Source organism: Castor canadensis, chromosome 2 (assembly GCF_047511655.1).
Source record: "Castor canadensis chromosome 2, mCasCan1.hap1v2, whole genome shotgun sequence".
Lineage (NCBI taxonomy): Eukaryota > Metazoa > Chordata > Mammalia > Rodentia > Castoridae > Castor > Castor canadensis.
The window spans coordinates 5,492,034-5,518,803 of record NC_133387.1 but is presented as its reverse complement, the minus strand read 5'-3'; the positions used below and the strand labels follow the sequence as shown (position 1 = coordinate 5,518,803).

Genomic DNA, 26,770 nt, shown 5'->3' with positions numbered 1-26,770 from the left:
AAACAACAGAAATTGAGATATGCTTCAAAATAAGCTCTGTTTCCACCTGTCCAAAAGAAACGCCATCAGGTGTTTCAGGAGAAAAGATATGCTCCTTATTGTTACACCACCAGTGGCGATTAGAGGCCACCTCCCCACTTCTATCATAACCACAAAGCTAGAACAGGGTTTAAATTAGGAGAGTCCCATGGCTGTATTTCTCTGGATCCAGAATCACAAGAAATGGGGAAACAGTTTCTCCTGGTGCTGAGGCTGCTCCTCTTGAAAGTAAGTCCTGCCATCACCTGTCACTCCATCTCTAGGAATGTAAGTATTAGGCACCAATAGGATAGGAAGTTTGTTAGGTTCTTCATCCAGATGTTCTTTATCCCTGAAACCCTCTACTTTAATTAGGAAATTACTGCAACAAAGTTCAGTTTCACAGGACTGAAAAGGCCCTTGGCTCTCTCACTTCCTGGAACTGTTAAAGGGCTGCTCTGAACAGCTCACCTGTTTCAAGTGGGTAAAGGAGTCAGAGCTGGAGTACATCGCCTGTTTTTCCTCCTCATCCTTTTTCCTTTTCTTTGAGCGAGGTGCTGTTTTCTCCCCAGTCCTCTGAGTCCGTTTGCTTCGCTGTTTCTTGGTTTCACTTCCTCCATCTGTTTTTGGCAACTGGCTGTTGCCACATCCAAAACCACCTTGCATTTGAGCCCCCAAAGTTTGCTAATGCAATTGGAAAGGTTAAGAAGTGAGTGAACTATCCACAAGTTTGATTTTAGTTCATGCTAGACCAGTCCATCCTGCGACTCACATTCCTAACACAGTAACAAAAGCTCAGGAGGGAAGGTTATGTGGTGGTATAAAGAGCTCTGCTTTCTGAGTATACACCCTCCCTTTTCAAACATTACTCTCCAATTTGGAAACCCATCGGCTGCAGAGCTTGAGGGAAGAGGAGAACTCCTAAGTTTGAGAATGAAGCATGACCCCTCACAGTGCCCAGCTGGGGTCAGGGAGTCCCCTTATTTCCAGTTTTGGGTACCCCTAGCCAGAAGACTGGGTAGCCTGCATAAAGTGGTATGAAGAGTTATTTTTGATTCCCCATAGCAACTAAGAACTGGTGAAATATGAGGTCAGCATGACAATTCACAGGGTCCAGGAACCCTTTATAACCCATGCATCTGAGGTGAGAGAATGGCTAATCCTGGAGAGCAGTAAGAAGCACAATGGTCCCTCGAATTAGCTCACAACCCACATTTGACTAGAGTAATCATGCACTTGACGACAGCCAGTAAATGTTTCTGTGTTCATGGTCAAGAGTTGAGAGTAGGACAGGCTTTAAAAAGGTTTTTACCTAAAAATATAGTGGTTTTTTATGCTCTGTTATTTCTAAACTTAAAAATCAACACTTTGCTATACACGATCATAACTGCTGACCTTACTGTCATCAATTCTGTATTAGATGTTTGAGGGCTTTGAAAATTCTAGCTTCTGGTTATGTAACAAGTAACTTGGAGCATGGATGGCAAAACTGTATGCCAAGGGCAAGAGGGTAAATATTTTAGCTTGGAGCCAGAGAGACGGCCTTAACTACTCAGTACTGACCTTGTATCACAAAAATAGCCAGAAAATCCATAAATGAATGAGCTTGGCTGTCTCTAATAAGACATCTTAAATTCATGGACAAATTTGAATTTCATGTAATCTTCATATGCTGTAAAATATTATTCTTCCTTAGACTTTTTTTCCCAACCATTAAAAAAATGTAAAAAGCATTCTTAGTTTATACAAAGAAGGGAGCAGGAGGCAACACACACAGCCTGCCTGACCCAGGCTAGATAAAGGAAGTCTGAGAGCAGCAGCTACAGCCCCTGGGACTGGCAGAAACTCTGGTCCCACCCTATACCCACTGAAGAAAGATGCTGGGGCTGAGACCCAGTGATCCCTGTTTTAACAAGCCCACCACGTGATCACACAGGCCTCCTGCAGAGCTCTCCCACCTTCATACATATGACCTGCCCAGGGATCCTGTTAAACTATGCACTCTGATTTGGTAGGTCTGTGGTGGAACAAGAGGCTCTGCATGCCTTAGAATCTTTCAGGTGGTGTGGACACTGCTGATCTCAGGGCTGCACTTTGAGTAGCCAAGGCCTACACATTCCATGACCGCTCATTAGAGACGAATGAAGTGCCCACATGCCAAGTATGCATGGGTCGGGCACCTTAGCTGCTTTATAGATATTATTTCTAATCACAATGATGTCAAAAAGCAGATAATACTACATTTCAAAGGATGATTATGGAAGAGCACAAAAGATTAAATCTGCCAAAATAAAAAGTAACATTTTATTGTATCTCTCGTCTCAATTAAAAAAAAAAAATCTATGCCCACAGGCTATTTATTTTTAAATCACAAGGAAGCATAACCATGACATGTTCCCTATGCTATTAAACGTTCTCGTACGGTACAGACTGTAATACGAAGATACTCCAGATGGACTCTTGTGCCTTGCACGGAGCCATGTGAGGGATGTTGAACAGTACCATGGCAAGTGTGACTGTGAGCACAGGCCACCAACACACACTTGAGACTGGCCAAGATGAGGAAGGCATCTGGATGAGGGGATTCCAGAACTGAATTTTGTAGATAAAAGACATTAGCCAGACACAGAAAGGAAGGGAGAGCAGCACAGGCAGGAACAGCAACAGCTGGTCATACGTGGAAGGGTAGAACAAGAAATGTAGAGGTCTGCAGGTTGTTCAAAGGGACATAAAATGCCTTGGAAAAAGTGGCCGGAGATTGGGCCAGGTGGTATGCTTGTCACCAATAAATGTGCTGGAAAAGCACAACCAGTGAAATTAACAAAAAAACACATGAATCGACTGGGCCAACGCTCAATCTCTACTGAATGTGCAAAGATAAGAGAAAAAGAGCATGCCAACCCTTGCAAAAAGATGTGCTTCATTCATAATCTTAAAATTACAAACTTGAACAAATGAATACACCATTCCACCCTAATGTGATAGCACATGCCTATAATCCCAACTACTAAGGATATAGAGATTGGGAGGACGGAAATTCTAGGCCAGCCTGGGTAAAAAGTTACTGAAACTCCATCTCAACCAATGAGCAGGGCCTGTTGGCACCTAAGTGTGATCCTAGCTACTCCGGAGACTATAGGGTAGGAAGATCATGGTCCCAGTGTGATCCCAAGAAAAAATTTGAGACCCTATCCGAAAAATAACTAAAATAAACAAACAAAAGACTGGGAGTGTGGCTCAAGTGGTAGAGCAGCTGCCTAGCAAGAGCGAGGTCCTGAATTCAAACCCTCAGTACTATCCAAAAAAACCCCTCAGAACACAAAAAAACAAAAATGATACAATCCAATCAGAGAAGCTCCCTAGGGAAAGCTTTATAAATGCACTAGTGATGGCTCTGTACCTTCTGAAAGATAAGGAGAGAGAAGCTATCAAGTAGACTAACTCCCTGAACCCAAGAACTCCAGTGTTTGAAACATCTTAAGAAAGCTCATGGAAATGGGCTGGAGGCACGTCTTGTAAAAGTGTCTTTACAATTGAGCTCTGCATACAAATGAAATAGCAAATCAAATGTTGAAAACTTCAAATGGGTAAAACATTGGTAGAAGATTACAAAGATGAAATACTATCTGCTTGCCAGATGACATTTGTATAAGATTCAGCACGAATATGATACAAGGGTTCCCAGAGTGAGTGACCCTGAGTCCACAAGGACACCGACAGGCATGTAGGGCCTATCTTCTACATTCTAAAGAAGCTAACGGAAATTACATCGTTATTTGCAATAAAGCCCACAGACATTTATTTCCTCTGATTCAGTCAGATCAAAGGTGATAGCCAACCGAAAGGCACGTGTTATACATGACTGTAATACTCTATTATGTCGTTTTCTTAAAAGTAAACAAATTATTAATGGATTATGTATATAAGTAAAAATACAGGTTCCATGGAGATAGAAACAAAATAAAAATATATTTCAGAATAAAACTCTGAAAAAACATCTTTAACACTGTAAAATGCTGTTGAAATTAATGAGTTGTTAGAAGTAACTAACTACAAAAGCAAGTTGTATTTTTTATGATTCACACTTACCAATCCTTCCACTGGGCTCTGCTTCTCAACCAGCTTGCTATCCTTCGTGCAGCTGTCTTCTGAACAGAAACTGCCTTCAGGTCTTTGATTTAAAAGGGAAGAAGACTTTTTATTTTTCAGCAAGTGTTTCAGCAGTTCATTTCCTGAGTCTCCTTTGGCGGCAGGGGCCCCAGCAGAATGGGAAGGACTCTGGGCTGAGGAGACAGGCTCGGCCATAGCACCTTCTTCTACCTTACTACCAATCTGCTCCTCCAGTTTGGATTCCTTTTGACCTGGGCCTGGCTCTGGCTCAGCCTTTTCCAGTTTTAACTCTTCAGTTTTGGCAGGGGTTTCCATGGTGAGCTTATCCGTTTCTGAATTTGCATATGTATGGTGATTTGCAGCTCCTTGTGAGAAATCACTGCTAAGAAGTTTGGTTTCTAATTCTGTACACGGCTGGCCTGTGACCACACTGGGAGTTGGTGGCCCGATTGGCTCCATGGAGTCTGGCTCTCCCTGTGGAGGAAGCTCACTGGGTGTGCTCACTGAAGGAGTGGAGGTAGTTTCTGAGATGCCTGGAGTTGGTGGAGCAGTTATATCTGAATGGGGAGTTGATGGTGCTTTGGTGGATTCTGCATCATCATCTTTTTTCTTCTTTCTTGTTCTTTTCTTTTTTCCTTTTTCTTCTGGGATTATATCAGAATACAACTGAATAAGAGACTGGGTTGATCCTGGATAACTCTGTCCATGTGTTATAGCAGAGTCTTGGCTGCAAGGGAGACTGTTAGCTACTGGAAGAGCTGCTGATGACGCAGGTGTAAAGGCAGGCCTCAATGGGGTCTGCTGGAAGCTGGTACCAGAGAGACTTCCATGCCCCTGTTTAACAGAATGGAAGCTTGAGCCTCCTCCAGGAACAGATGGTGACTCAGGAACAAATGAGGGAGGTCCTACCTGCCTTCGCTCATTGGCTTGCATGAAAGTCTGGGTGGAGGGTGAACTAACAGATCCTTGTTGGACACTCTGCTGCTGTAAAGCTGGCACCATCTGTTGCTGGGGCTGTGGAGACTGCTGAAGGGGTCTAGGGGGCTGCATAAAATCACAAGGTCGATCAGAACTGTAGAATGGAATCTGAGACACAGATGTCCTGCTGCTTAGCTCGGAGCCCAATAAGCCATGCTGCTCCATCTCCAACCTCTGCTGCAAAGCTCTCTGCCTGTCTACTTCTTGCATGAGTTGGATTCGTTGTCTTTCCTGCTGTTCTCGTAAACGTTCCTTCCGCTCCCGTTCTTGAAAACTTTCACTAAAGGGATTGTTATCATCAAATTCTACTCGTGGTGGTGGCCCACTCTGTGGACTTGCAGCTGACACGGTACTTGGGGCTGGCGTGCAAGTTTTTATTGGTAATTGGGTAACTTGAGGCTGAATTCTGGAAGGATTGAGGGGGAGGTGTGCAGGGGAATTGGTAGGTTGCCATCCAGATAAACTGGGCATTCTAGCAGGGCTAGTGTGGCCAGAGATGACTGCTGTGTGCTGCTGGTGCTGAAGCTGCTGTGGCACCATGGGGAAGCTGGACTGGCTCATGGTGGGTTGGGTGGCACCTGGAACAAGGGGTGGCTGGGGCTGTACACCAGGCATTAGGATGGGCGGGGCCAGGGTACACTGCTGCTGTTGCTGCTGCTGCTTAATCCGATAATCTTCAATCAACTCAGCATGCTCTTTCTGTTGTTTACGAATCTGAAATAATAAAAGTCATCGTTACTCATCATGTCTTAGGTAGGTATCAAACTAAACCAGGACGATGATTTTGGTGGGAGTTATACACAGAGCAGTCAGACAATGTAAAGGCAAAACTATTTTGTTTAGGTACTGACAAAAATCACCAAAAAAATGGATTAATTAGTCTTAAAACTATGAATACTTTCAACTACAGAATTCTTAAAAAGTTATCTGTGAAAGTTGTTCACATATGAAATACTAGCAACAAATCCAAAAACATTTTTCTGAAATAAGTATTAAATAGTTACATGCTATTTAAGCTATAGATCCACAGTAAGATAAAAGGAAGTATACATAAGGAAGCAGCTAATTATGGTGCTAGAGGAACTGTATTAACATATAAGGTTAGGATAACTGAGATTTAACTCAAAATTTAACCATTTAAACATGTGAAGATTTCATTTCTTTTTCTCCTTTTATTTTATCATTTTTACATTTACTTACATGAATATACATTGTTTGTGCCACCTCCTCCTTCCCTCCTCCCCCTCAACATCAGTTGTTAACATGCATGCCACACCCCTCTCCTAGGTTAAAAAGACTGGCTTTATAAAACTGACTTTGATGGGTAACATATTCAAATTATAATTTCTGAAACTTATTCAAGCTCTGAAGTAATATACTGAAATAGTACGTAACTAGATTCTTAATATAATAGCTAATATCAATTCATTCATTCCAAAAGCTTTTGCACTACAGGCACCAGGACAAAGTATCCATCGAGAAGTGACCCTGTTTTTGAGGCCTTCACCATCTCATTTAGGAAGCTGTGGAAAGAAAGGATGCAAAAGGACGTGGATATCTTTAAAAATCATTCCATTTTTGATAAACATTATATTAATATACTGAACCTATTATTTTTAATAGTTTTTCAACTTATTTTCTTGGGTTTCCTAGCCAGACTAACGTATTTTCTGCAAGTAAGGGTTTTTGGTGTCTTTTCCAGTAGCTCTGCAACTTCTACTTTCCTTGTCTTGTCTTCCCTAACCAGCTTACCGGGTTACAACTGAGGATTTCTATTGGAGCAGTAAGGCAATGAGATGAACACAAGCACATAAAACAACAACTGAAACAGGTAATGTAGCATCCCTGTCTCTCCTCTGACATTTCTGATTACATTATAAACACTACCACCGACTACTTTTCTTACTGAAATTACACTGGATTGCCAACATTTACTATTATTCTTATTAACAATGTGCCCCATTATTCAAGTATAGTACAGTATGAGCTTCTAATAGTAGCTGCTCATTTATGGATCTACAAAATCAAAATATCTTATATCAATACACTGAAGATATTAAAAAGCACTTAAAATACCTTTGAGAAGGACCTACTTTTAAAAGATGATTTGCCTGTAATAAGCATAGGGCAGAGAGTGAATTTAAGGAGACAACAAGTCTCTTGTTCTGCAGTGGTCCTGGTTTTAAGCGACAGAAGTAACAGAGTCTCCATGGTGTTGACACAGTATTTTAGTGGGTGTGGCTTAAAGGAGACATTCTGAGTCCAAACTCCTGATCTAACAGTGATCCATACACGAGCAAGCATGCCACCTGACCCCAAATGACTCACGTCTCTTCAACTGTCAAGTGGTATCAACTCCCTCAGAAAGTAAGACACGTGAAGGGCTTCCTGGTGCTGACTACACTGGGAGGTCTCCAATTTCTATTGACCACTCCGCTCTGAACCTCATGCCCCTTCTGGTAGTGACATTTTTGTTTCTTTTAAATTTTAACTTAAAAATCAAAATTGACAATTAGGGCTAGAGTCATGGCTCAAGTGGTAGAGTACCTGCCTAGCAAGTGTGAGGCCCTTAGTTCAAAGCCCAGTACCATAAAAAAAAAAAAAAAAAAGGCAAAAGTTGACAATTATAGTTCAATTTTTGGTGTACAATTCTATGAATGCTAACACATAGAAATCAGCATAGCTACCATCACAATCAAGACAGAAAATTATTCCCATTACCTGAGAAACTCCCCCATGCCACCTTTCAGAGTCAAACCCTCCCTCTGCCACCCTTGTCTACTGCTGCTCTCTTTATGACTTCGTCATTTCAAGAGTACTATGCAAACAGAATCAGTACAGAAACCTTTTGGGATTGGCATAATGCTCTTGAGACCAGGTTGTTTGCAGGTGTCAGTAGCTCATTCTTTTTATTGCTATCGTACTCCATTTTATGGGTATGCCACACATTATTTAGCCATTTACCATAAAAATTTTGGGAGGGCAGGTATCTTTTTATTTTGAGATGGGACATTGCTAGGTGACATGCCTACCTCAGCCTTCTCAATAGCTGGACTACAGATGTGTACCATCGTGCACAGTCCGCTGTCGTTTTTTGTTTTTTTGGGGTGGTACTGGGCTTGATCTCAGAGCTTTGCACTTGCAAGGCTGGCACTCTACTACATAAGCCAGGCCCTAGCTTTTGATGACTATGCACATGGTGTTGTAAGTATTTATATACAAGTTTTTCCATGTACCTAAGTTTCTTATTCACTTAGGAAAATACACAGGCATGGACACTGCAATTCATTTTGAACACTGTTTTGTTTTAAACAGAATTTTAAAATGTTCAATAAAATAGTTGTTCAGTTTGAACATTCTGAAAATTATCTTCTGTGTAGTGGAAGAAAATGGCAAAATGGTTTCATTTTTCAGGAATATGTCCTTTATAAAAGATACAGCAATGTATTTTAGATGACAATATTAAGAAATACAAACATACCATGAGCAAGAATCACCTGTGTGATTTAAATGCTATCTATGAACTCTCGCTAGAAACAGGGAACTGAAGGACAAAGTAAAGAAGTCAGCCCCAAGGGAAGCACGTCCTTCCTGGGCTAGACTCTTGTTTTGACCACACCCAGGAGCTCTCTGTGAGCCTCCTCCTCAGGAAAGCAAAGACTCTCAAGGGATGTAGGAACAAGGGCTTTGCACAGTGATTTCTTAGTGCAACGCCAGGACACCAGGCTTGGTGAAGGGCAGGAAAGCAGTTCTTCTAAGTCAGTTATGAGAATCAGTGTCTGGTGGCAGCTGGTGTGTGTGCTCTGACTACCACTCTGGGGTGAAGGCTGAGGCTGCTGCTTCTCCAGGTACCAAGAGGGCTGCTTAGCACCACCCAAGTTCTGTGTCATTCCTGAATGACACGCCACAATAGTGCTCACTTGCTGACGGTCTGTGAGCCCTGTGCATTACCTGCTCCAGCTGTTTCTGAACCATGCTCTGCTGCTCGGTGACATGCTTAAGCTGCTCTGCATCCTCTTCTGGGAACTCTCGCCCTGCCTTCTTGGCGGTGCGCTGTTTGGCTGACAGGGCTTTCTTAGATTTCCTGTGTGCACCAATTTGTTCTTCAAGATACTTCTGCTGCATCTGAAGAAGCTGCTGGGTCTCCTGAAGCCACTCTTCATACTGCTTACGTTGAGAGTCATCTGAGGGAAAGATAAAGATTTGATCTGTGTGAGCCTCCCAAAAGGCCCCAGGTTATTAAGTTACACAAATTGATTTTGTAAGCAAATACAGTTTCACTACAGTGTTTAATAGAAAATGTGAAAACAAAATTCTAAATGTCAGATAGACCATTATAATGCAGCAGATTTTTAGAAAAATACTTCATCAAGAAGGCCAGAGAATGCATACTTAGCACACTGGTTAACTTAGTACTTGAAAATACTATAAATACAATCTTCAAAAAGCAGAAGACTTTTGCCTACTACTTTTTCCTTCTACCCACACAACTATTAAATTGTCTAACCTATTTATCCAAACTACTACTACTTATTAAGTGACATGCATATTTTATTAATCCAACTTTATAGGTTTTAGAGAGACAAAGTAAGGCCTATCCTATCCTAGGCAATCATTTCCCATGATAACTTCCCTTAACTTCTAGGGTTTTCCTGTTTCTTAGTGGTAAAAAATGTACAAAACAGGAGGAGGTACATAGAATGTTTTAGAAAGGACCAATTTAAAGTCTGTGTTTTATAAAGGAAATTTGTAAATTGAAAACTCTGGTATTTTTATTAACTTTATAATTTACATTTCTATGAATAAGGGGGAGGGTGTAGCTAAACAAGTAAAATCTTTTCTACTTTTATGACCGCTGATAAATCTCACCCAGTCATATCTCACCTTGAACCAATATTCCCCTCCTTATTTTCTAAGGGTGCTTCACTTAACTGATGCCAAGTCAAAAGAAAAAAAATCATCTCATGTAGTGAAAAAGTCTGAGTATATCTTTCGACTCACTACAAGACAAAGAAATGAATAAATACAATCCTAGAGGGACATAGCTGCAAATAACACCAATGATAACAGAATATTGTCATACATTAAGAATCCAATCAAAGCCAATGGGCACAATAAAGCCAGAAAAAGCCAGTTGGTCACAGAAGTTTGCTGATTTTTAATGCAAATGTGTTCAAATTATAATCATAATTAATGTAGGGGAATTTCAAAAGGTCAGACTTTGGGTTTGTTCCTAAACCCAGAAGTTCCAGTACACGCAAGAACTTGAAATCTAGTCTGATAAATTTGAAGGGCATTTTTCAAGAACAGGCTTTTTCAGAAGGTTTCAGAAGTTCTGCTTCTGGTAGAATGAGACCTACCGCAAGGAAAGCCTTTCTGGTTTCTGGAACCAGGAGAGCAGAGGTGAGCAAAATGAAAGATAATGGTGAAAAAAGTTAGCTAAACAGTCTGAAGAGTTGAGAAAGGTTCAGTCTGGGGAGAACTTTAAATGCTATCCTGAACCACCTCGGGACCCCTGAGGATGACTAGGAAGTCAGTGGCATTCTGCATACTTGACCTTCACACCAGGCTGCAACCCAACTTCTCCCTAAGCATTTTCTCTTTGTTTTTCCCATTAGTGTCCTTGTCACTTAGGCAGACTGTCATGAGAGCAAAAAGTGGTTTAATTCTATAGACTGTAAAGTGCCCAATCTATAAACAAAAGCAGAAACCATACTGAAAAGAATGAGGAAGATGAATTTCCTGTATTAAAAAATATGTATCTCTGACTAATTCTCCATGCACAGAGAAAAAAAAGTAATGAAGACACATGCCTGGAAGAAAAGATGCCTAACAGGGCAGCAATGTTTGGTCAGGAGGGCACTCAGGCACTCAGGCTGACAGGAGTTCCTAAACTAACTCCAAGTGTTCAGAGCAACATAAATATAGGCAAACAAGTAATCCCCAGAAAACATATTAGATTTATACTTACTGACAAAGCCTGGACCAAAATTTGGAGGATTAGGCCTAGAAATCTGATGTGTTATACTGCCATCCTAAAATAAGTAAAATTTACAAATATGTTTAATTCCACACTTCAGTTAAAGGAGGGAAAATTTTTACAAAGAAGGAAAAAAAAAGAAAAAACCTTTTAAAGTTTTGATATTTATTAATAAAAACTAAGATGAATTTAGGTGGAATTGCTGTCTAGTTTCTGAGAACTTATTTTTAACTCTGAACTACTATATTGTCCATATTTTAGCTGAAAATCAACTATACTTATTCATCTGAAATATAATATAAGGTTAAATCAAATATTGTGAATACTAAGTTAGAGATCTACACAAACTTTCACTTCTAAGGGAAATCTACCTAGTTTCTTCTATCATTGAATTTATAAACACAGGTTCCAGGTTTACTGAATACCACTTCATAGTACAACACTATTTATAACAAAAACTAATGTTGTAACACACATAAATAATAAAAAAAAAAGAAACTAATTAAAATTAGTTTTAATTTCTAAATAAGTATCTTGTTTCTTTGAGTGTGACTGAATAAATAGTTGTTCATCTCACAATTCCCAGACAATGACCTAATGAATAAAATCAATTTTGAAAGCTGCTTACACAGCTGTCACAGGTCTATTAGACACAAGCTGTATCCATGGTAACAATTACAAATGACAGCAGTCAGAACTCACTGTGCAGAGCAGAGGGTGACATTTGATACATCAGAAAACAGCACTTAAAGAATCTGCCCAAAGCTGCACAGTGAGTTCATACGAGAACTGGAATTTAAAACAAACAAACAAGAAAGCACTCAGCTACAAAGCCTAAGCTTTTTCTAGTATATCAAATGGTGCTTTACTCTTCTTTTAATAAGGAAAAATACATAATAACCAGCACAATAAGTTTAAATTCTAACTGGCAGAGGGCAAAAGGACATATAATAGGTAGCTCTTTTTTTTTTCTAGGCTAATACATTTTTTAAAAAATTACTGAAGAAAATAACATATGAAAATAACAGTTCTATTCTCCAGATACTGCTTGACACTAAGAATATAGTGTAAATACTCACATTCAAAGCTGACTGCAAATGCTAAACATTCACGCAACTACGTCATGCCATGGATAAATGTGTCTAAGCAGAATGACTGTAAGCATTATTTCCTACTGTTTCCAACAGTTTTATATTTTAAATGTAATGGATTAACTCCACAGATATGAAATCTATTTCTGGACTAATAAACAAGTAAATAAACAAAAGAACAAAAGAATGAATGAATGAATGAAAGCAAGAAACCCTAAGTACTTGCTTTTCCTCCATGTGACTCTCTACCCTTAAGTGTACAGGTCCTTTTCAGAAATTATACTGAACATTTTTAAACTTAATTTGTCTTTTGCTTAAAAAAATCAGTAAAAGCTCTTTATTTCTGCTGTGCTGACAGTGTGCTCTGGGAGGGCCCCTCTCTGAGATGGGTTCAGTGAAAAGCACTGCCCTCTGGAAGCCAGTGACTTGAGCAGTATTACCTGAGCAACGGCCTGTGGCACCAGGCTCTGGCCTTCACTGTTCTGTGTTCCAGCCACCGGTGGGCCCATGAAAGGAAATCTGAATGTGAGAAGCACAGAGTATCAAATGATGAGCATTTAGAACTGAAATTACCTTAGGTACCTGGCAATGTTCTGTCCCAGGGAAGAGAGGAGTAGTGCAAGGTCTTCCACATCAAGGACACTCACTACAGCCCATAGTTTCAGTGCCCAGCAAATCTTTCTCCCCCCTCTCCATCAAGTGTGCACTCAGCACTTTCAGATCACTCAGGATTCAAAGAGAGGTTTGGTGGGATTAAGTAACTCTCTACAAAAGGACTAGCGTGTATCTGTAAGAAGCCCACAAACTCTAGAGGTTGGACTTTTTTACAGGATTCACTTGGCTGTTTTTTGTTGTTTTGTTGGGGTTTTCTGGGGGCTAGCGGGGACGGCTAGGGTTTGAACTAGGACCTTACACTTGCTGGCCTCAGTCTGCATCCTCCTAACTTTGCCTCCAGCTCAGTTGGGATTACAGGCACAAACCACCATGCCCAGTTTGTTGGCTGCATAAGATATATCTCAATTAACAAGTTTCATACATTTCACACATCTCTGTGTCTAATGATAAAGTAAAAACCGGGTGACTAATCCATGGTCAAATCTATTTGATGAACTTTTCTTCTCCTAATTAAAGCTATAAACATGTCACAAAAGCATTACAGCATAAATGAAAACATGTCCTCTGGAGCTACCGATGCTCTAACACACCAAGATACACATACAGCACAATTTCAAAATACATGCCGAATGTTGTACAGCAGCACTCAAGTGGTATAGAGATAGGAATATATGCTTTGAACTTCTTGCTCAGGGCTCTGATTCACTTATCACCTGTCCCACTGCTAAAGCTCTGGTCTGGAATAATCCCAATGCAGACACTGCTTACTTTCTGTAGCCCTCACTCAATACCTCATACCCCTTTCAGAAGAGACTATTATCCCACTGCCTCAAGGCGCTGGGGAGAGCAGAACCCAGTATATTCCACTGTCTGTCTGTGTGGCATCAGCTGCCAAGAGTTCTAATGCTGAGGCCTATGTTTTTATACTTAACATCCCTCCATTCATCAGTATCATGACTGTCTCCAATAGGAGAGGTCATTTTTCTATGGAGTGTTGCAGATTCGCAACAAGTAACTAACACTCATTAGCTGAAATTATGGTGGTTATTAGGCTTTACTGCTAAATTTGTTAATACAGCAAGAAGCACATATAACATAAATTTAACTAGGTAAGAATAACTACATTTAAAATAAAATTGATTTCTTTTGCAATGCTGTATTTTTTAAATTCTGTGTACAAAATGTTCTAAGAAGGATTTCAAAGACATCAGTGGAATGCTAAAAAAGCTTATGACATAAGGAGAACCCCTGCAATAGAGGGCCAGTGCTAATAAATGCTGCTCAATAATGAAAATCATTAGCACTTTAGATAGACATGATTATATTTCTCTGATATAACAACCAATTTAAATAATTTATCATTCATTTCTAGAACATAGGTTTTTGAGTTTTATATGCTCTTTCTAGAATCAGCAATGATTTCATACATTTCATACATGTCCAGAAGCCCAGTAAGAATGAGAACACTTCTACCTACCTGCTCATCACCATTGGTGGCATGCCCAGGTTGTTCTGTGCCATCACTTTATTTATACCTTTCAGGGCCACCATTTTGGCTTTCATTATAGGATCTGTAATTGCATCAAAATCTAAAGAAGAAGTATAGTTTAAGGTTACTTATCTCATAGTACTTGGTTCAAGGTATATTAAGTGGTAACGTTAAGTATCACAACTATTAAGTAACTTATAGACTCTTACACCCTATCATTTAACAATCATTATAGGTTTCTGTAATAAATTAGGGAATTATGAGATGGTAACAACCTAATTCCGCATTTAATCACATCTCAGGAATCCATAATTAAAGTATGCTTTTAATACCTTAGTCCTGTAGTAATTAAAACAAGAAGTCTGTCAAGTCTAAAGGTGATGTACAGCAATGTGACATAAGTTTTAACCAAACTTATGAAATGCTAATCAGCATGGTTTCTTTAGCAATGTAACACCAGGAAAGAGCAGTTAAGTTATTTCCAATACTTAGGAGTTCCACTAAATTAATCATGAGTCTTTAAAGGGAAAAATACATCAATTTCTTGAGTCTATACCCTCATAATAAGGGTACTGAAAGGCTATTGAGAAAATCTTTTTGCATATAATTGGGGGAAAAAAAAGAACACTATAATAAAATTGGTGATAAATACCACTGGAATGCTTATTTTTCATTCCAAAGGCATTTCTCAAGCATGTACCAGTGCATTGTCAGTTCTTACACTGAGTTATTGAAGCATCCTGACCTTATGGCATATTGTTTTTACAATTAGTAAACCAATGGAAATAAGTTAAAGAGGCCATGTGGAAAAAAACTATCAAGAATTCATTGTACACAAAAGGACAAGAAGCTTTATTTCCATCATAATTTCCTTAAATTCATCTTTCTGTAATTCTGGAAAGATATAATAATAGTGGTTGGCGGGAAGAACTAAAACTATATCTAGTTTCTACTGAATACTTTTTTGAACAGAATGAGGTCTATCTGCAACTAAAGATCTAAAATCTTTGATTTACTTAGAAGGAATCTCAAACTCCTAATTTCTCTCAGTTTAAAGCTCCAGGAGGAACAGAAAAATTCTCAGTTACTGCTCTATTCCAAATGGAATGTCCATACTGAACTCTTACAAGCATACTGCATGACACTCTGATGCCCATGGTAATATATATTAAGACACAAGGAAGTTCTTACCAATGTTAGGGAAGAATGGCTCTGACCGCTGGCGAATCATGGCTTGCATCTGTCTTTGCTGCTGTTGTTCTTGCCTTTCTTGATCCAAAAGATCCTGTAGAAGCAGAGGCTGTTCCTCTAGGAGGAGAGGCCTCTCTCTATTCTGTTGAGGAATCATTAGCTGTTGGGGTCCAGGCATGCCACTGGTATTGGACTGATTTGTGAGAGGCACAGTTTGATTTGTAGGTTTTCCTGTCCCCAAATTGTGGTTAACTGTTGACTGACCCTGAATGAATCCTGGATTTACCTGGACACCCTGAGAGAAAGCATGGTTTACCCTAGAGACTACTGTTACATTAGAATTCATGGCACTGTCCAAAAGAGGGCCAGATGGTGCCATTAAAGGAGGAGGCAAACTTGCCACAGGACTGGATGGTGACACTGGCAGAGTTGGTGGGGGAGACCTCAAAGGCCTAGTGTCTGCATTATCAGATTTTTCATTAGCAAGTAAACTTGAGAGAACTGGAGTTGATCCGGTTATATCACAAGAGTTCATTACATCCTGAGCAGGCAGTGGAGTGGATCCTTGAATGGCACTTGCATTGGAGGCAGCACTTTCCTGGCTAGTTCTTTTCTCTGGATCAGAAGGCAGCAAAGTAGCTTTTTCCCCCTCATTCAGGTCTGTGTTAACAGAAGACTGTGAGCATGGAGTGTCAATATTGTCTTTATTCTCATCACTTTTCTCAATTTCGCATCTGCTTTCCTCTTTAGAATTTGGAGACAGGACTTCTGTTTTTATCTCACTGGTAACAGATTTTTTCTGTGGTAAATCATTATCCAGAGGAACTACAGTTTTGTCTTCTTGCTCCTTCTGGGAGGGTTCAACAGTTACACACTGATTATCTAGCTTATCATCAATTGGAACATTAAGATCTAGTTCCTCATTGAACATGCTTTTCTTATCTCCCAAGTCAAGTTCTGGGTCTGTATATGCAATGATATCAAACTCCCCTGACCTCAAGAGATCATCCAGGTTGGGATCATTAGTTTCCAAGTTATCTAAAGTATCCAGTTCAACACCCTTGCCATCTTCTGTGTCCAAATTTAAATTTTCAAGATCTTCATCATCTAAGTCTTTGACTTCAACACCCTCAAGGTCTTTAACATCTAGTTCTTTCACAGATGGGTCATCAGAATCTAGCTTTTCTTCCAGACCATCAGAAGATTGGCTGGTTATCTGCAAATTGTCAGATGTTGTTTCAGCTGGGGCAGATGTTGATAAAGGAACCTCAGAAAATTCACCACCTAAGGGATGATTCAGAGGCCTCATGGCCATAGAATTTGGATGGGCAGGATGACCTTGGTCTTGTTGAGATGGTGGTACCTGTTCCAAATTTGGATGAATAGGTAGCTGAGTAGGTAGACCCTGAAGAGGTCGTCTCATGGGATCTGTGTGTCTAGGGCCTGGAAATTCTGGGCGGGGAATGAAGTTTCCATGTCTTGGAAGAGAAGATGCCTCTATAACACTGCCAGCAGAAGCAGTAAAGGGCAGCCGAGGCCTTCCATCAGGGGTCCTATGCCTCAGCTCAATAAATGCTTGGCCCAGTATGTTATGCTGTTGAACTGGCAGGCCCTGTGGTGGAAAGTGCTGAGGAAGCCCAACTGGGTTATTCATTGGCGAGTTATTTAAAGGTCTGGGCATTTCCATAGATACGGATCTTCTTAGGTGTGGAAGAATTCCAGGTCCTTGTATTTGTTGAGGAGGCATAAAGAAGCGATCCTGACTGGACATGGTTCCATGATTATTCCCTGGGAATCCAAACCTAAAAGTAAAAAGAGCAAATAGTTGAGTATTAGGCTGAATTGAAAAGTGGGTTGAGAAAAAAAAAAAGTGTGAAACTATAAATAAAAAATTACTACTGCCAAACATATTGACTTAGCAAAACACATCTATCACCACCAGAAAGCATTACCAACACCTTATCTAGGCACTATAGCTGTGTTACCTAATACATAACATGAGCCAAAAAATAAAATAAACCTATCAAGCATACGGAAACAACAACAAAACTGTTTGAGTTTTTGAGTAAGAACACATTTCCTTCCTGCACATTTTGGGGGACTATGGGGGACACTTGAATGAAACTGTCCTAGAGAGACTTACAGGCCTCAGTGCATGGAAAACAAAGGTACCCTCGTGGCTATGTGATGCACTAACTATACCTACTTTCTAGACAGTGGAGGATAGGAGGTCCTAAGAGATAAAGAAGGATAGGCATCATCTGTAAAAAGTAAGTATGTGAATATATTACAGGACTATTTTTATGTATCTCATATCCAATTATAGGGAAAATTATAGGCAACTAAGAAAAAATACAAGACACAGCAATGGGCATGAATGATAACTAAGGCAGGGAGAAAAGGGAAAATAAAGATAAAAATATAACATAGATTCAGGTTAAATTAAATTACATACCTTCTAAAAAGCTAGTCTTTGTCTCACAACTAAGAGTAAGTTTGGCTTTGACCTTTCTACTAGCCATTCCATGCTTCTGTTATGATTCAGTACTGCTAACGTTACAACTTGATCTTATTATAAAATGTTCTGCTTAATTTGCAACACACTACACACATTTTATGATTTATATTAAAGAATAGAAATTTGGCAAGGACAAGCCTCACACTACAGAGGCTTACCGGGATGTGGCAGCTATGTTTTGGAGGATGTGATTTGTCCAGTATGGTAAACTACATTGTTATGGCTGCAAGTAATATAACCAATACTTAATAACAAAGAAAATGTCTTTAGATCTTTAGAGTTCTCAGAGGGTGTCGGGGCAGAAGCTCATGATCTCTCCGTAGCGGAAAATGATGCTGACTATATCTCACAGGTGAGAAAGAAGAAGAAATAACACTGATTATGTCTCAGGTGAGAAAGTATAAACGACACTGATTGTATCTCAGAGGTTAGAAAGAGGTAGAAAGCATTAAAAACTTCTCAATTAATAGTAACTTCACTTTATCTAGCTCCTTCTTCTAAAAGCAATTTAAATCTGACAGGAAATTAAAAGCATTATCTACAGAAGAGTCTGGTGGCTCACATTTATACTCCTAGATACTTGGGAGGCAGAGATAGGGAGGACTGTAGCTTGAGGCCAGCCTGGCCCCAAACAGTTACCAAGACCCCACCTCAACTAATAAAAAGTTGAGCATAGTGGTGCATACCTGTTATCCCATCTACTCCAGGGAAGAGTAAATAGGAGGATCATGGTCCCAGACAGCCCAGGCATAAAAACAAAACCCTATTTGAAAAATAACCACAGGCAAAAAGGGCTGGCAGTGTGGTTAAAGTGGTAGAGCATCTGCCCTGTAGCAAGCACAAGGCCCTGAGTTCCAACCTCAGTAGTAGGAAAAAAAACAGAAGATTTACCTGAATCCATGAGGTCTCATGCCCACACCAGCAACATCAGGAGGATAGGGTCCACGCTGATCTTTGGAGAAGACACCATATCTGGGTCCTAGAGGAGGAACAACTGGTGATCGAATGTTCCCAGGATAGGGAGGTGGAGGTCGAGCAAATGTCGGGCTGATACTCTCTGGCTGCCAATGTGGCAGGGGCCCTGGGTGGGGCGCTACTGGAGCTTCTGGAGGCCCCTTCTCTTGGCGACTGGCAATCTTCTTCTGCTGCTGCTGCTGCAGTATGATTTCACGAAGCTTCTGCCGCTAAACAAAAAGACAAAAATCACTAGGATTTCTGATAATTGGCAGCTTTTAAAACCCCAATGTTTTCATTATGTGGCTAAGGTAATATTCAAAATGTCTAAATATTTCAAAGGTTGATGAAACACCAGACATGTTTAACTACTCAATAATTTTTTTTTAAACCAAAAACTGGTGATTTGAGTGTTTTGGTTTGCTATACAACCACCATGAAATTGAAAGCTTTCATATTTAAGTATTCCCTAACACATTCATCAAGACTGAAACTTGATATAGATTAAATCCAATCAACTGGTGTTAATTTAACATATTTAACTTTTGTCTTTGTATTTGACAAAGTCTCTAGAATAGAAACTTTAATACTTGTGTATAAATGACCGTTCGATTACATGAACAGCTTTCACAAATACGACACTTAAAACATCTGGAAACATGGGCTTTGTCTACCTGTCTCAGTTTCTCCGAGTCTGCTTGAGACATATTCACAGTGTTCTGTGCGTCATTTCCTCCTGAAGTCGGCACAGGTCCAGGAAGCTGGGTGACACTAGAGAACTGCTGGCCTTGGGAACCCACAGCAGGGTTTGCAGGCATGCTGAAGCTCCCCTCTGACCCGGGCCCTGGCTGCTCAACATCATGACCAGCTTGGCTGGCTGCAAAAGAGTCAGCCTGAGGCCTTGGCGTCACTGGAGGCTGCTCACAGGGGTCATGAGCAGTGGATGGGGAGAGCCGGCTAAACGTGTCAGAAAGGCCTGGTCCAGGCGGCCGAGGTGTCTGGGAGCATGAATCAGGTGGCCTTACCAAAGGGCCAGTTAAAACTGGTGCTCGGTTTTGTGCTGCTTGTAGGAAAGGATCCTGATTTGACATGAGGGTTGGTCTTGCACCTGAAGACCTAGTAAAGCCCTCTGAAGTCCTTGGCCTTGGTGTTGCTGGTGGCTGAGAGTAGGGAACAGAAATTCCAGGTCTTGGTGTCCCAGGAGGGTGAGCATATGGATCAGAGAGCCTCTGATTTGCTGCAGGTGTAACAAACATGTCTGTCTGTGGAGATGGCCTGGGGGCTGGTGGCTGCTGACTGTATGGATCAACAGTTGTGGGCCGGGGAGTTCCTGGAGGCTGCGAGTAAGGGTCTGGATTGGACCGAGCTGTTCCTGAGGGTTGGGAATAAGAATCTACAACAGGTCTAGGAGCTCCTGGGGTGTGGGAATATGGGTCCTGAGGTGTTGACCGTGATACGGTTCCAGGCTGAGAAAAAGCCCTTGAAGAATGGGTAAAAGAGTCATTCACTGCTGGATATGGAGTTAGCGGGGGCTGATTATATGGATCACTTGATTGACTATGAGAAAAATTATCTACAGGTCTAGGTGTCAAGGCAGGCCTTTCATAAGGGTCAACAGATAATCGTCTTGATGCCTGTAACACTGATCCATAAGGATCCTGAGAAGATGGAGGAGGAGGGTGCAGTGGAGTCTTAAAAGGCCCAGTGCCACTATCAAGTGGTACAGGAGTCAACAAGGGTCGTGCATATGGGTCAGGAATCCGTTGTCTCTGAAACACATCTACTCTGGGAGGTGGTTTAGTAAAGTGATCATTGGTTCCAGCTTCAAGAGGACCTTTTGCAGTTTGTTCTGCAACCACAGTCCTAGGTAGGCCCAAAGGTTTAGGAAACTGATCTGTCATCATGGGTCTAGGTGTGTCTGGAGGCTTTGCATAGGGGTCATTATTTGTTGTGGAGGAAGAACGTAAGTCTCTGGCTGGGGATGGCCTGCTGGCTGTTGTCTCACTCACTGGAATGGACCTAGATACTGATGATAAAGGCACACAGTTCTCCACTGGTGCAACAGAATTTCTTCTGGGGAAACTATGGGGAGGTGGTCTAGGGGTACCAACCATTTTTGCATAAGGATCCATTGGAGATGGTGGTCGGGGGTTAGAAGATCCAGGTGAAAACATCTGTGGAGAAGGTGGCTGGGAATTCTGAGACTGAGAAAGACCCTCCTGAACAGGTACCCGGGAGGGGGTTGCAGGAGGGGGTGGAGCTTGTGGCTTGACAAACACATCATCTGAAGGTGTGGAAGCAGGGGTGCTGGGTAGCTGTTTGGAGAACAGATCCTTATGGAATGTCTGTGCAGGAGACACATTTCCATTGCCGGGCTGAGGTGTCAAGGGACTCTGTGCCCCACTACTTGGAGTATCTGAACCAGAGGGAACCAGAAGGTGCTGCTGCTGCTGTTGCTGCTGCTGCTGCTGCTGCTGCTGCTGTTCATTCTTCACCTGTTCCAGTTTCTGTGTGGCTTCAATCTTGGCTTGCTGCTTACTTTTCTGACGCATTTGCTTTTAAGACAGGAAATAAAAAGCAATCACATGGTTGAGGAAGAAAATAACTATTATGGGAGGAAAAGGCAACAGAAAATGAACTTATGTGGTATCAGTAGCTACGAGTTTGCTTCATAATTAGACTAGAAATGCCTAAAGAGGAGTAATCATTACTCATCAAGTACGTCATTATGTCATGACATTTCAATAAACTTCTTAAATCAATTTAAATGTCTTTTACATTTTCACATTGTATTAAGAACTATATTCTGAAATAATGACATAAATACTTCACTTCTCACAAATCAAAAACGCAATTTAAAAAGCAAATCATCCAAAAAACTCATACCTGTCTAAATTTCCACTCCTGTTCATGTTCTGATTCTCTCTGCTTTAAGGGATCTTTAAAAAGATCTGAGTCAATGCGAGAGCTGGGATCGATGCTGTCTTGCTGTTGCTGCCTTTTCATGGAATCATTTGACATCTGGACTTTATTAATGCGTAAAGCAGCTCTGTTATCTCTTGCTTTTTGCTTTGACAAAAAGAGAAAACGATTACTTCCCAGTATATGTGTTTCAAAAAAATAAAAATACAATTTGGGTTAAACAGCTGAAATTAGTTGAAATACTATCCTTTAGAGTTGACAGCCTCTGTTAAGAAAAGACCTGGCATTAACCCACCTTCTCTCTTCACAATATACACTGCCTTCTAGGTAAGAATGTTTCTATTTATGTATTTGAATCAGCCCAGGAGATCCCAATGTAATCTTATATTTTTGATTCTATCTCAACACATCTTAGACAATGGAAGAATTAATATGTCCCTCAATTTAGAGAAAAAGAAAACATCAACTCAATCCTCAAAATAAAAAATCTAGATACCTGAAACTTACCATTAAAGAAAACCATTGTGAAATTTACCTTACTAAATTCACATAGCATACCGGTACACACAGCAGGGGGGTGAGGATACCCTATCTGAAGTAATTATTATGACTGAAAATATGTGCATTGGAGATCAAGTGGAAAATAACAAGATATTTTTTAGAAAAAGTATGGATTTCAGTATATTGAAAATGAAGCAAAGATTTGATTCCAGTTGATGATCATAATTTGGCTTTCTGGGAAAAAATAATTCACTATCTGAACAGCAAATCTGACAAAATTCTTTGTAATTCCTGGCTAAGGTCATATTTCAAACCTTCTTAATGAAGTCTAGATATGTTTCTTTCAAGATGCATAAAGATTCTTCAGTAAACTTGAGACAGAGAACACATATTACGGAATTAACTGATGAAAACTAACCCACTCTCCAAATTTAGTATTATTTACTAAATAATACTAAAGATAAACAATTTTAAAGTGAAATGAATTAATATGCCTTAAAGTAGCTGATTTTCAGTCTTCAACATCCTGGTCTGTTAAGTAACTAATCAAAATGTCGCACTCAAGCTGGTATGATGGTCACACCTACAGTCACAGCTACTCTGAAAGCAGAGGGGGAGGACTGAGGTTCCAGGCCATCCCAGCCCAGGTCAAAAGTTAGTGAGACCCACAACAAGCAAGCTGAGCATGGCAGTCCATGCCTGCAGTTCAAGCAGTGTGGGAAGCACAGGTGGGAGTATCAGGGCCCAATGCCAGACCCAGGTAAAAGCACGTGACTCTACCTAAAGCAAAAAAGGGCTGGAGGAGGGGGCTCAAGTGGTAGAGCAACTGCCTAGCAAGTGTGAGGCTCCAGTTCAAACTCAAGTACTGCCAAATCAATTAATTAATTAAACTTAATTGAATTCACACCCTAGTTTGTTAGTTGTAGAAGTATTTTCTGCAATGAAAAATCTTTTTATAAACTAATACAATAAAATAAGGTTCAAATATTATTTTAAAGATTTAGAGGAAATGTCTAGATACCACATATGGTGCTCTTTCCTGAGAGCTTGCTTTTCTCCACAATTTAGCAATCTGCTTTACTCGAGTAGTCCAGTCTGCAAAAGAACAGAGCACAAGTTTTCAGAGGCATGGTAATAACGTAGCAAAAACACTGAAGAGCTGCAGCAACTTCATCTGACAGACTGCACACCCAGGTGGTGTATGCTGTGCACCCGATGCGAGGTCAGGAGCTCCAACATGACAAGACAAGTGGAAAACTCCACACCTGACCTCATGTGATGGGGTTGCAGCCAAAAGGCAAACACTCCTAAAATACTGCATAAAATGATGTTTCAGGCCACACATACAAAATGTAGGTGAAATCTAGATGAACTTCATGTTTAGATTTGACTCCCATACTATAGCCAAGGTATTCTCAACATGTATGTGCAAAGATCCCAAAGTATTTTGGACAAAGGATCATGAACCATACTGCTATATTAAGTTCTACAAACAGTATACAGTCCATGACATACAGCAGGCCAAACAGCTATTATTTGAATAAAGTGCTGCTTATTAACAGCTGGTTTGTGGAGTTGGGAAGTTTTTAAATTTAAGAGACTAAGTAGCCAAAAGAAATTTGGGTCAAGTGAAATAAATTTCCTTAACTACATAAGATTTTACCAGAATCAAAGTGAATTGCACTGAACAGAAGTCTATCAATTTTACCCAAGGGAAATAATCATAAATAAACTTCTCACCACCATTCTATGCAATATGAAAAAGTAATGATTTTAAATCATTCTACAAAATTTAATGTCATAATAGTATTTGAAATGAAGACTGAGTAAGATCAATAGTTAATAATATAGGAATAATTTACTCCATGATAAAAACAAAAGTTTTCAAAAAGCCAATGAATGTGGAAATTGGTTGACAGACCAACAGTCTTAACAGTATTCTAAAAAATTATGAAAAAAATAACCATAATTGCCGTATGTGTCCTTACGACACTCATATTGACACAAAATGACTTACGATAACTACATTTGCTCATCTATAAATAATAAATGAGCATGGTTTAAAAACCTAAGAATGGAGCTACTGCTTTAACAGGCAAGCCTGCATTAGACAGCAAATTTCTATTGTGAACTAAGGTAGCATTTGATTTATTTCTGTGCATGATGAAAAAAATTACCACAGGGAGACCAAACCAAACAGGTGCTCAAAAAACAGGAGTGATCCATATGAAAAATTACTTCTAGGCATACATCTAGGAATTTAAGAGTTTATGTTTTGACAGATGGCTAAGAAGCTACTAGAAGACAGAATTTTAACAAAATTTTTAATTCTGGTTTGTCTGACAACATGAACTCAAAATAACAGCATTGCTTACAGATATTCAATAACTGACACTTGGTTAATCTGAAAGTTTCATCCTCTAGTCAATCAGAATATGAAAAACAGTACTATTGTATCCTTTGCTTTTTCCAACAGGTGGTAGGGACTGCTGGGTGTCAGGGGAGGTGAAGAAGGGAAGACAATACTGAGCAAATTTCAGTATCAACTACTGAGAACTGATTCTGACACCACCAGACAACACTTCTGATTAAAATACAGCGTGGAATACGCACATGAGCATGGGACCTAGCACTAAAAATTCAGTGTTTTTCTAGATATCTAGGGAACCTTCACATTGTAGATAATCATAGCAGATGAAAATTAGTGAAGATATAGGATTTTCTTCCATAGACTTAAAAAAGACATTACACATGAGAGAATGTTGGTAAAATAGACAGACAGCAATAATGCTTCATAACTTACCAGGGAATTCTTCCTTTAAGTTGGGGAAATTAATATTTGTGTAGAGAACTGGAGCAACTGTTGCCATTTCACCAAGAGCCTCCTCCTTCTCCCACTTAAGGGTACTCCTCTGGGCATTTGACATGGTATCGTTTTCTCCTTCCATAGTGGGGGCTGATGGTGCCCAAGAGCTGTTAGGGTCACTTGCTATTGCATTGAATGCTGGATTTTTATCCCTGGCAAAAAATAAACACCTTCATTTCATAAACAAAATTAAACTTCCTAATGCTATGCTCAAGTACCACTTACATGAAGATTTTTAACAAAATAGAAAAAAGCAACATGTTTGATGATTCTTAGCAATACAATAATAAATACAATATACACTAAATATCATGCATAACAGACTAATTAAGACATAGTAAAAATTTGTATAATTTAAGTTTCCATAAAAAGTAAGGCTTTTAAATACCTGGCATCAGTGTAAGGGGATTGTGCTATAGCAGAGAAAGTTCTCAATCCACTTCCAGGAGGCAAAGAATTATGTGGGAGATGAGTGCTGGGTCCAATAAGGCCATTCATGAGTGGCATCCGTGAAAAAACATCTTAAGAAAAAAATCATCTGGTTATTTGGTTTGCATACCACTCACAAATAACAAGTAGCTGACATATTTCTAAATAAAAACTTTTCATGGTATTAAAAGGATTTTAGGGCTGATGGAGTGGCTCAAGTGGTAGAGCACCTGCCTAGCAAGCAGAAGGCCCTGAGTTCAAACCCCCGCATGACAACCCACGCCCCCCCCAAAAAAGGAGGATTTTTCCAATATTAATATTATACCATAGAATACTGTCTTTACCTAGCTATAAAAGCTTGAAATATGGTCTCCATAATTGTGTTTGCCTTACTGTGGTGGATTATGGATGGCTTTGAAGTACAATAGCTCTAAATTTGAATCTGAATTCTGCTACTTGTTAGAAGCAGAATTGATTTCTACTTGAATTTGTAAAATGGAGGTATTAACATGGATTGAGTCAATGCATTTCTAATCTTTATTATGGTACCTGGTATGCAGCAACTATTTGAAATGTATTAACTTCATAAAGAGAATGAATCATGGTTTTCACTACTGCAACTCAGCCCCTTACAGTGCTTTAACTCTCCTTCCAGCTTATTTACCAGCTTAAATATCTGAGCATTTTCAGTCTAAGTACATATTACGCAAACTATGAGACTGCCTTTTCTTTCTCCATTACTCACATGTGTAGGTCCAATGTTTATATGATTGTGCACATGCCTAAACTATAAGCTAACTGTTCTCACAGGAGCACTCTTCAGACAGAACAATGTACTTTGCTTTCACACACTTTCAAAGAGCCTCCCCAATTAAACATGGTGATACTCAAGCCACAGCCTCTGCGACTAGTACTACAACAGGAAACTCACATCACTAAGTATACAAATGGTAATTAGTTGAAGAGTTCACTTTGCCATACCATTAGATAAAAAGAAATACCAAAAACAACATCACATCCAGGCAATGTTTTACATATTGTGTGTTCTCATAAACCAGATCCTCCAACACTGATCACAGGTTAAATTCTCAAGCACCTAGAATGGTAC

The 26,770-nt window shown here is 39.9% G+C and overlaps 1 protein-coding gene across 18 annotated transcripts in view; it reads right to left on the bottom strand.

Moving 5' to 3' along the window:
• Window positions 1-26,770, bottom strand: part of Kmt2c (lysine methyltransferase 2C) — a 244,796-nt gene that overhangs the window by 17,492 nt on the left and 200,534 nt on the right. For all 18 annotated transcript variants that reach the window (XM_074060240.1, XM_074060265.1, XM_074060255.1 and 15 more), the window contains 13 exons: window positions 25,622-25,754; window positions 25,171-25,385; window positions 23,389-23,462; window positions 21,831-22,013; window positions 19,619-21,499; window positions 18,882-19,174; window positions 15,473-17,274; window positions 14,270-14,381; window positions 12,618-12,696; window positions 11,078-11,141; window positions 9,058-9,290; window positions 4,108-5,820; window positions 490-702 (listed from right to left, as the gene is read on the bottom strand). In XM_074060240.1, coding sequence (XP_073916341.1) covers window positions 490-702; window positions 4,108-5,820; window positions 9,058-9,290; window positions 11,078-11,141; window positions 12,618-12,696; window positions 14,270-14,381; window positions 15,473-17,274; window positions 18,882-19,174; window positions 19,619-21,499; window positions 21,831-22,013; window positions 23,389-23,462; window positions 25,171-25,385; window positions 25,622-25,754 — 6,995 coding nt within the window. The remainder of the gene's footprint in view (window positions 1-489; window positions 703-4,107; window positions 5,821-9,057; window positions 9,291-11,077; window positions 11,142-12,617; window positions 12,697-14,269; window positions 14,382-15,472; window positions 17,275-18,881; window positions 19,175-19,618; window positions 21,500-21,830; window positions 22,014-23,388; window positions 23,463-25,170; window positions 25,386-25,621; window positions 25,755-26,770) is intronic.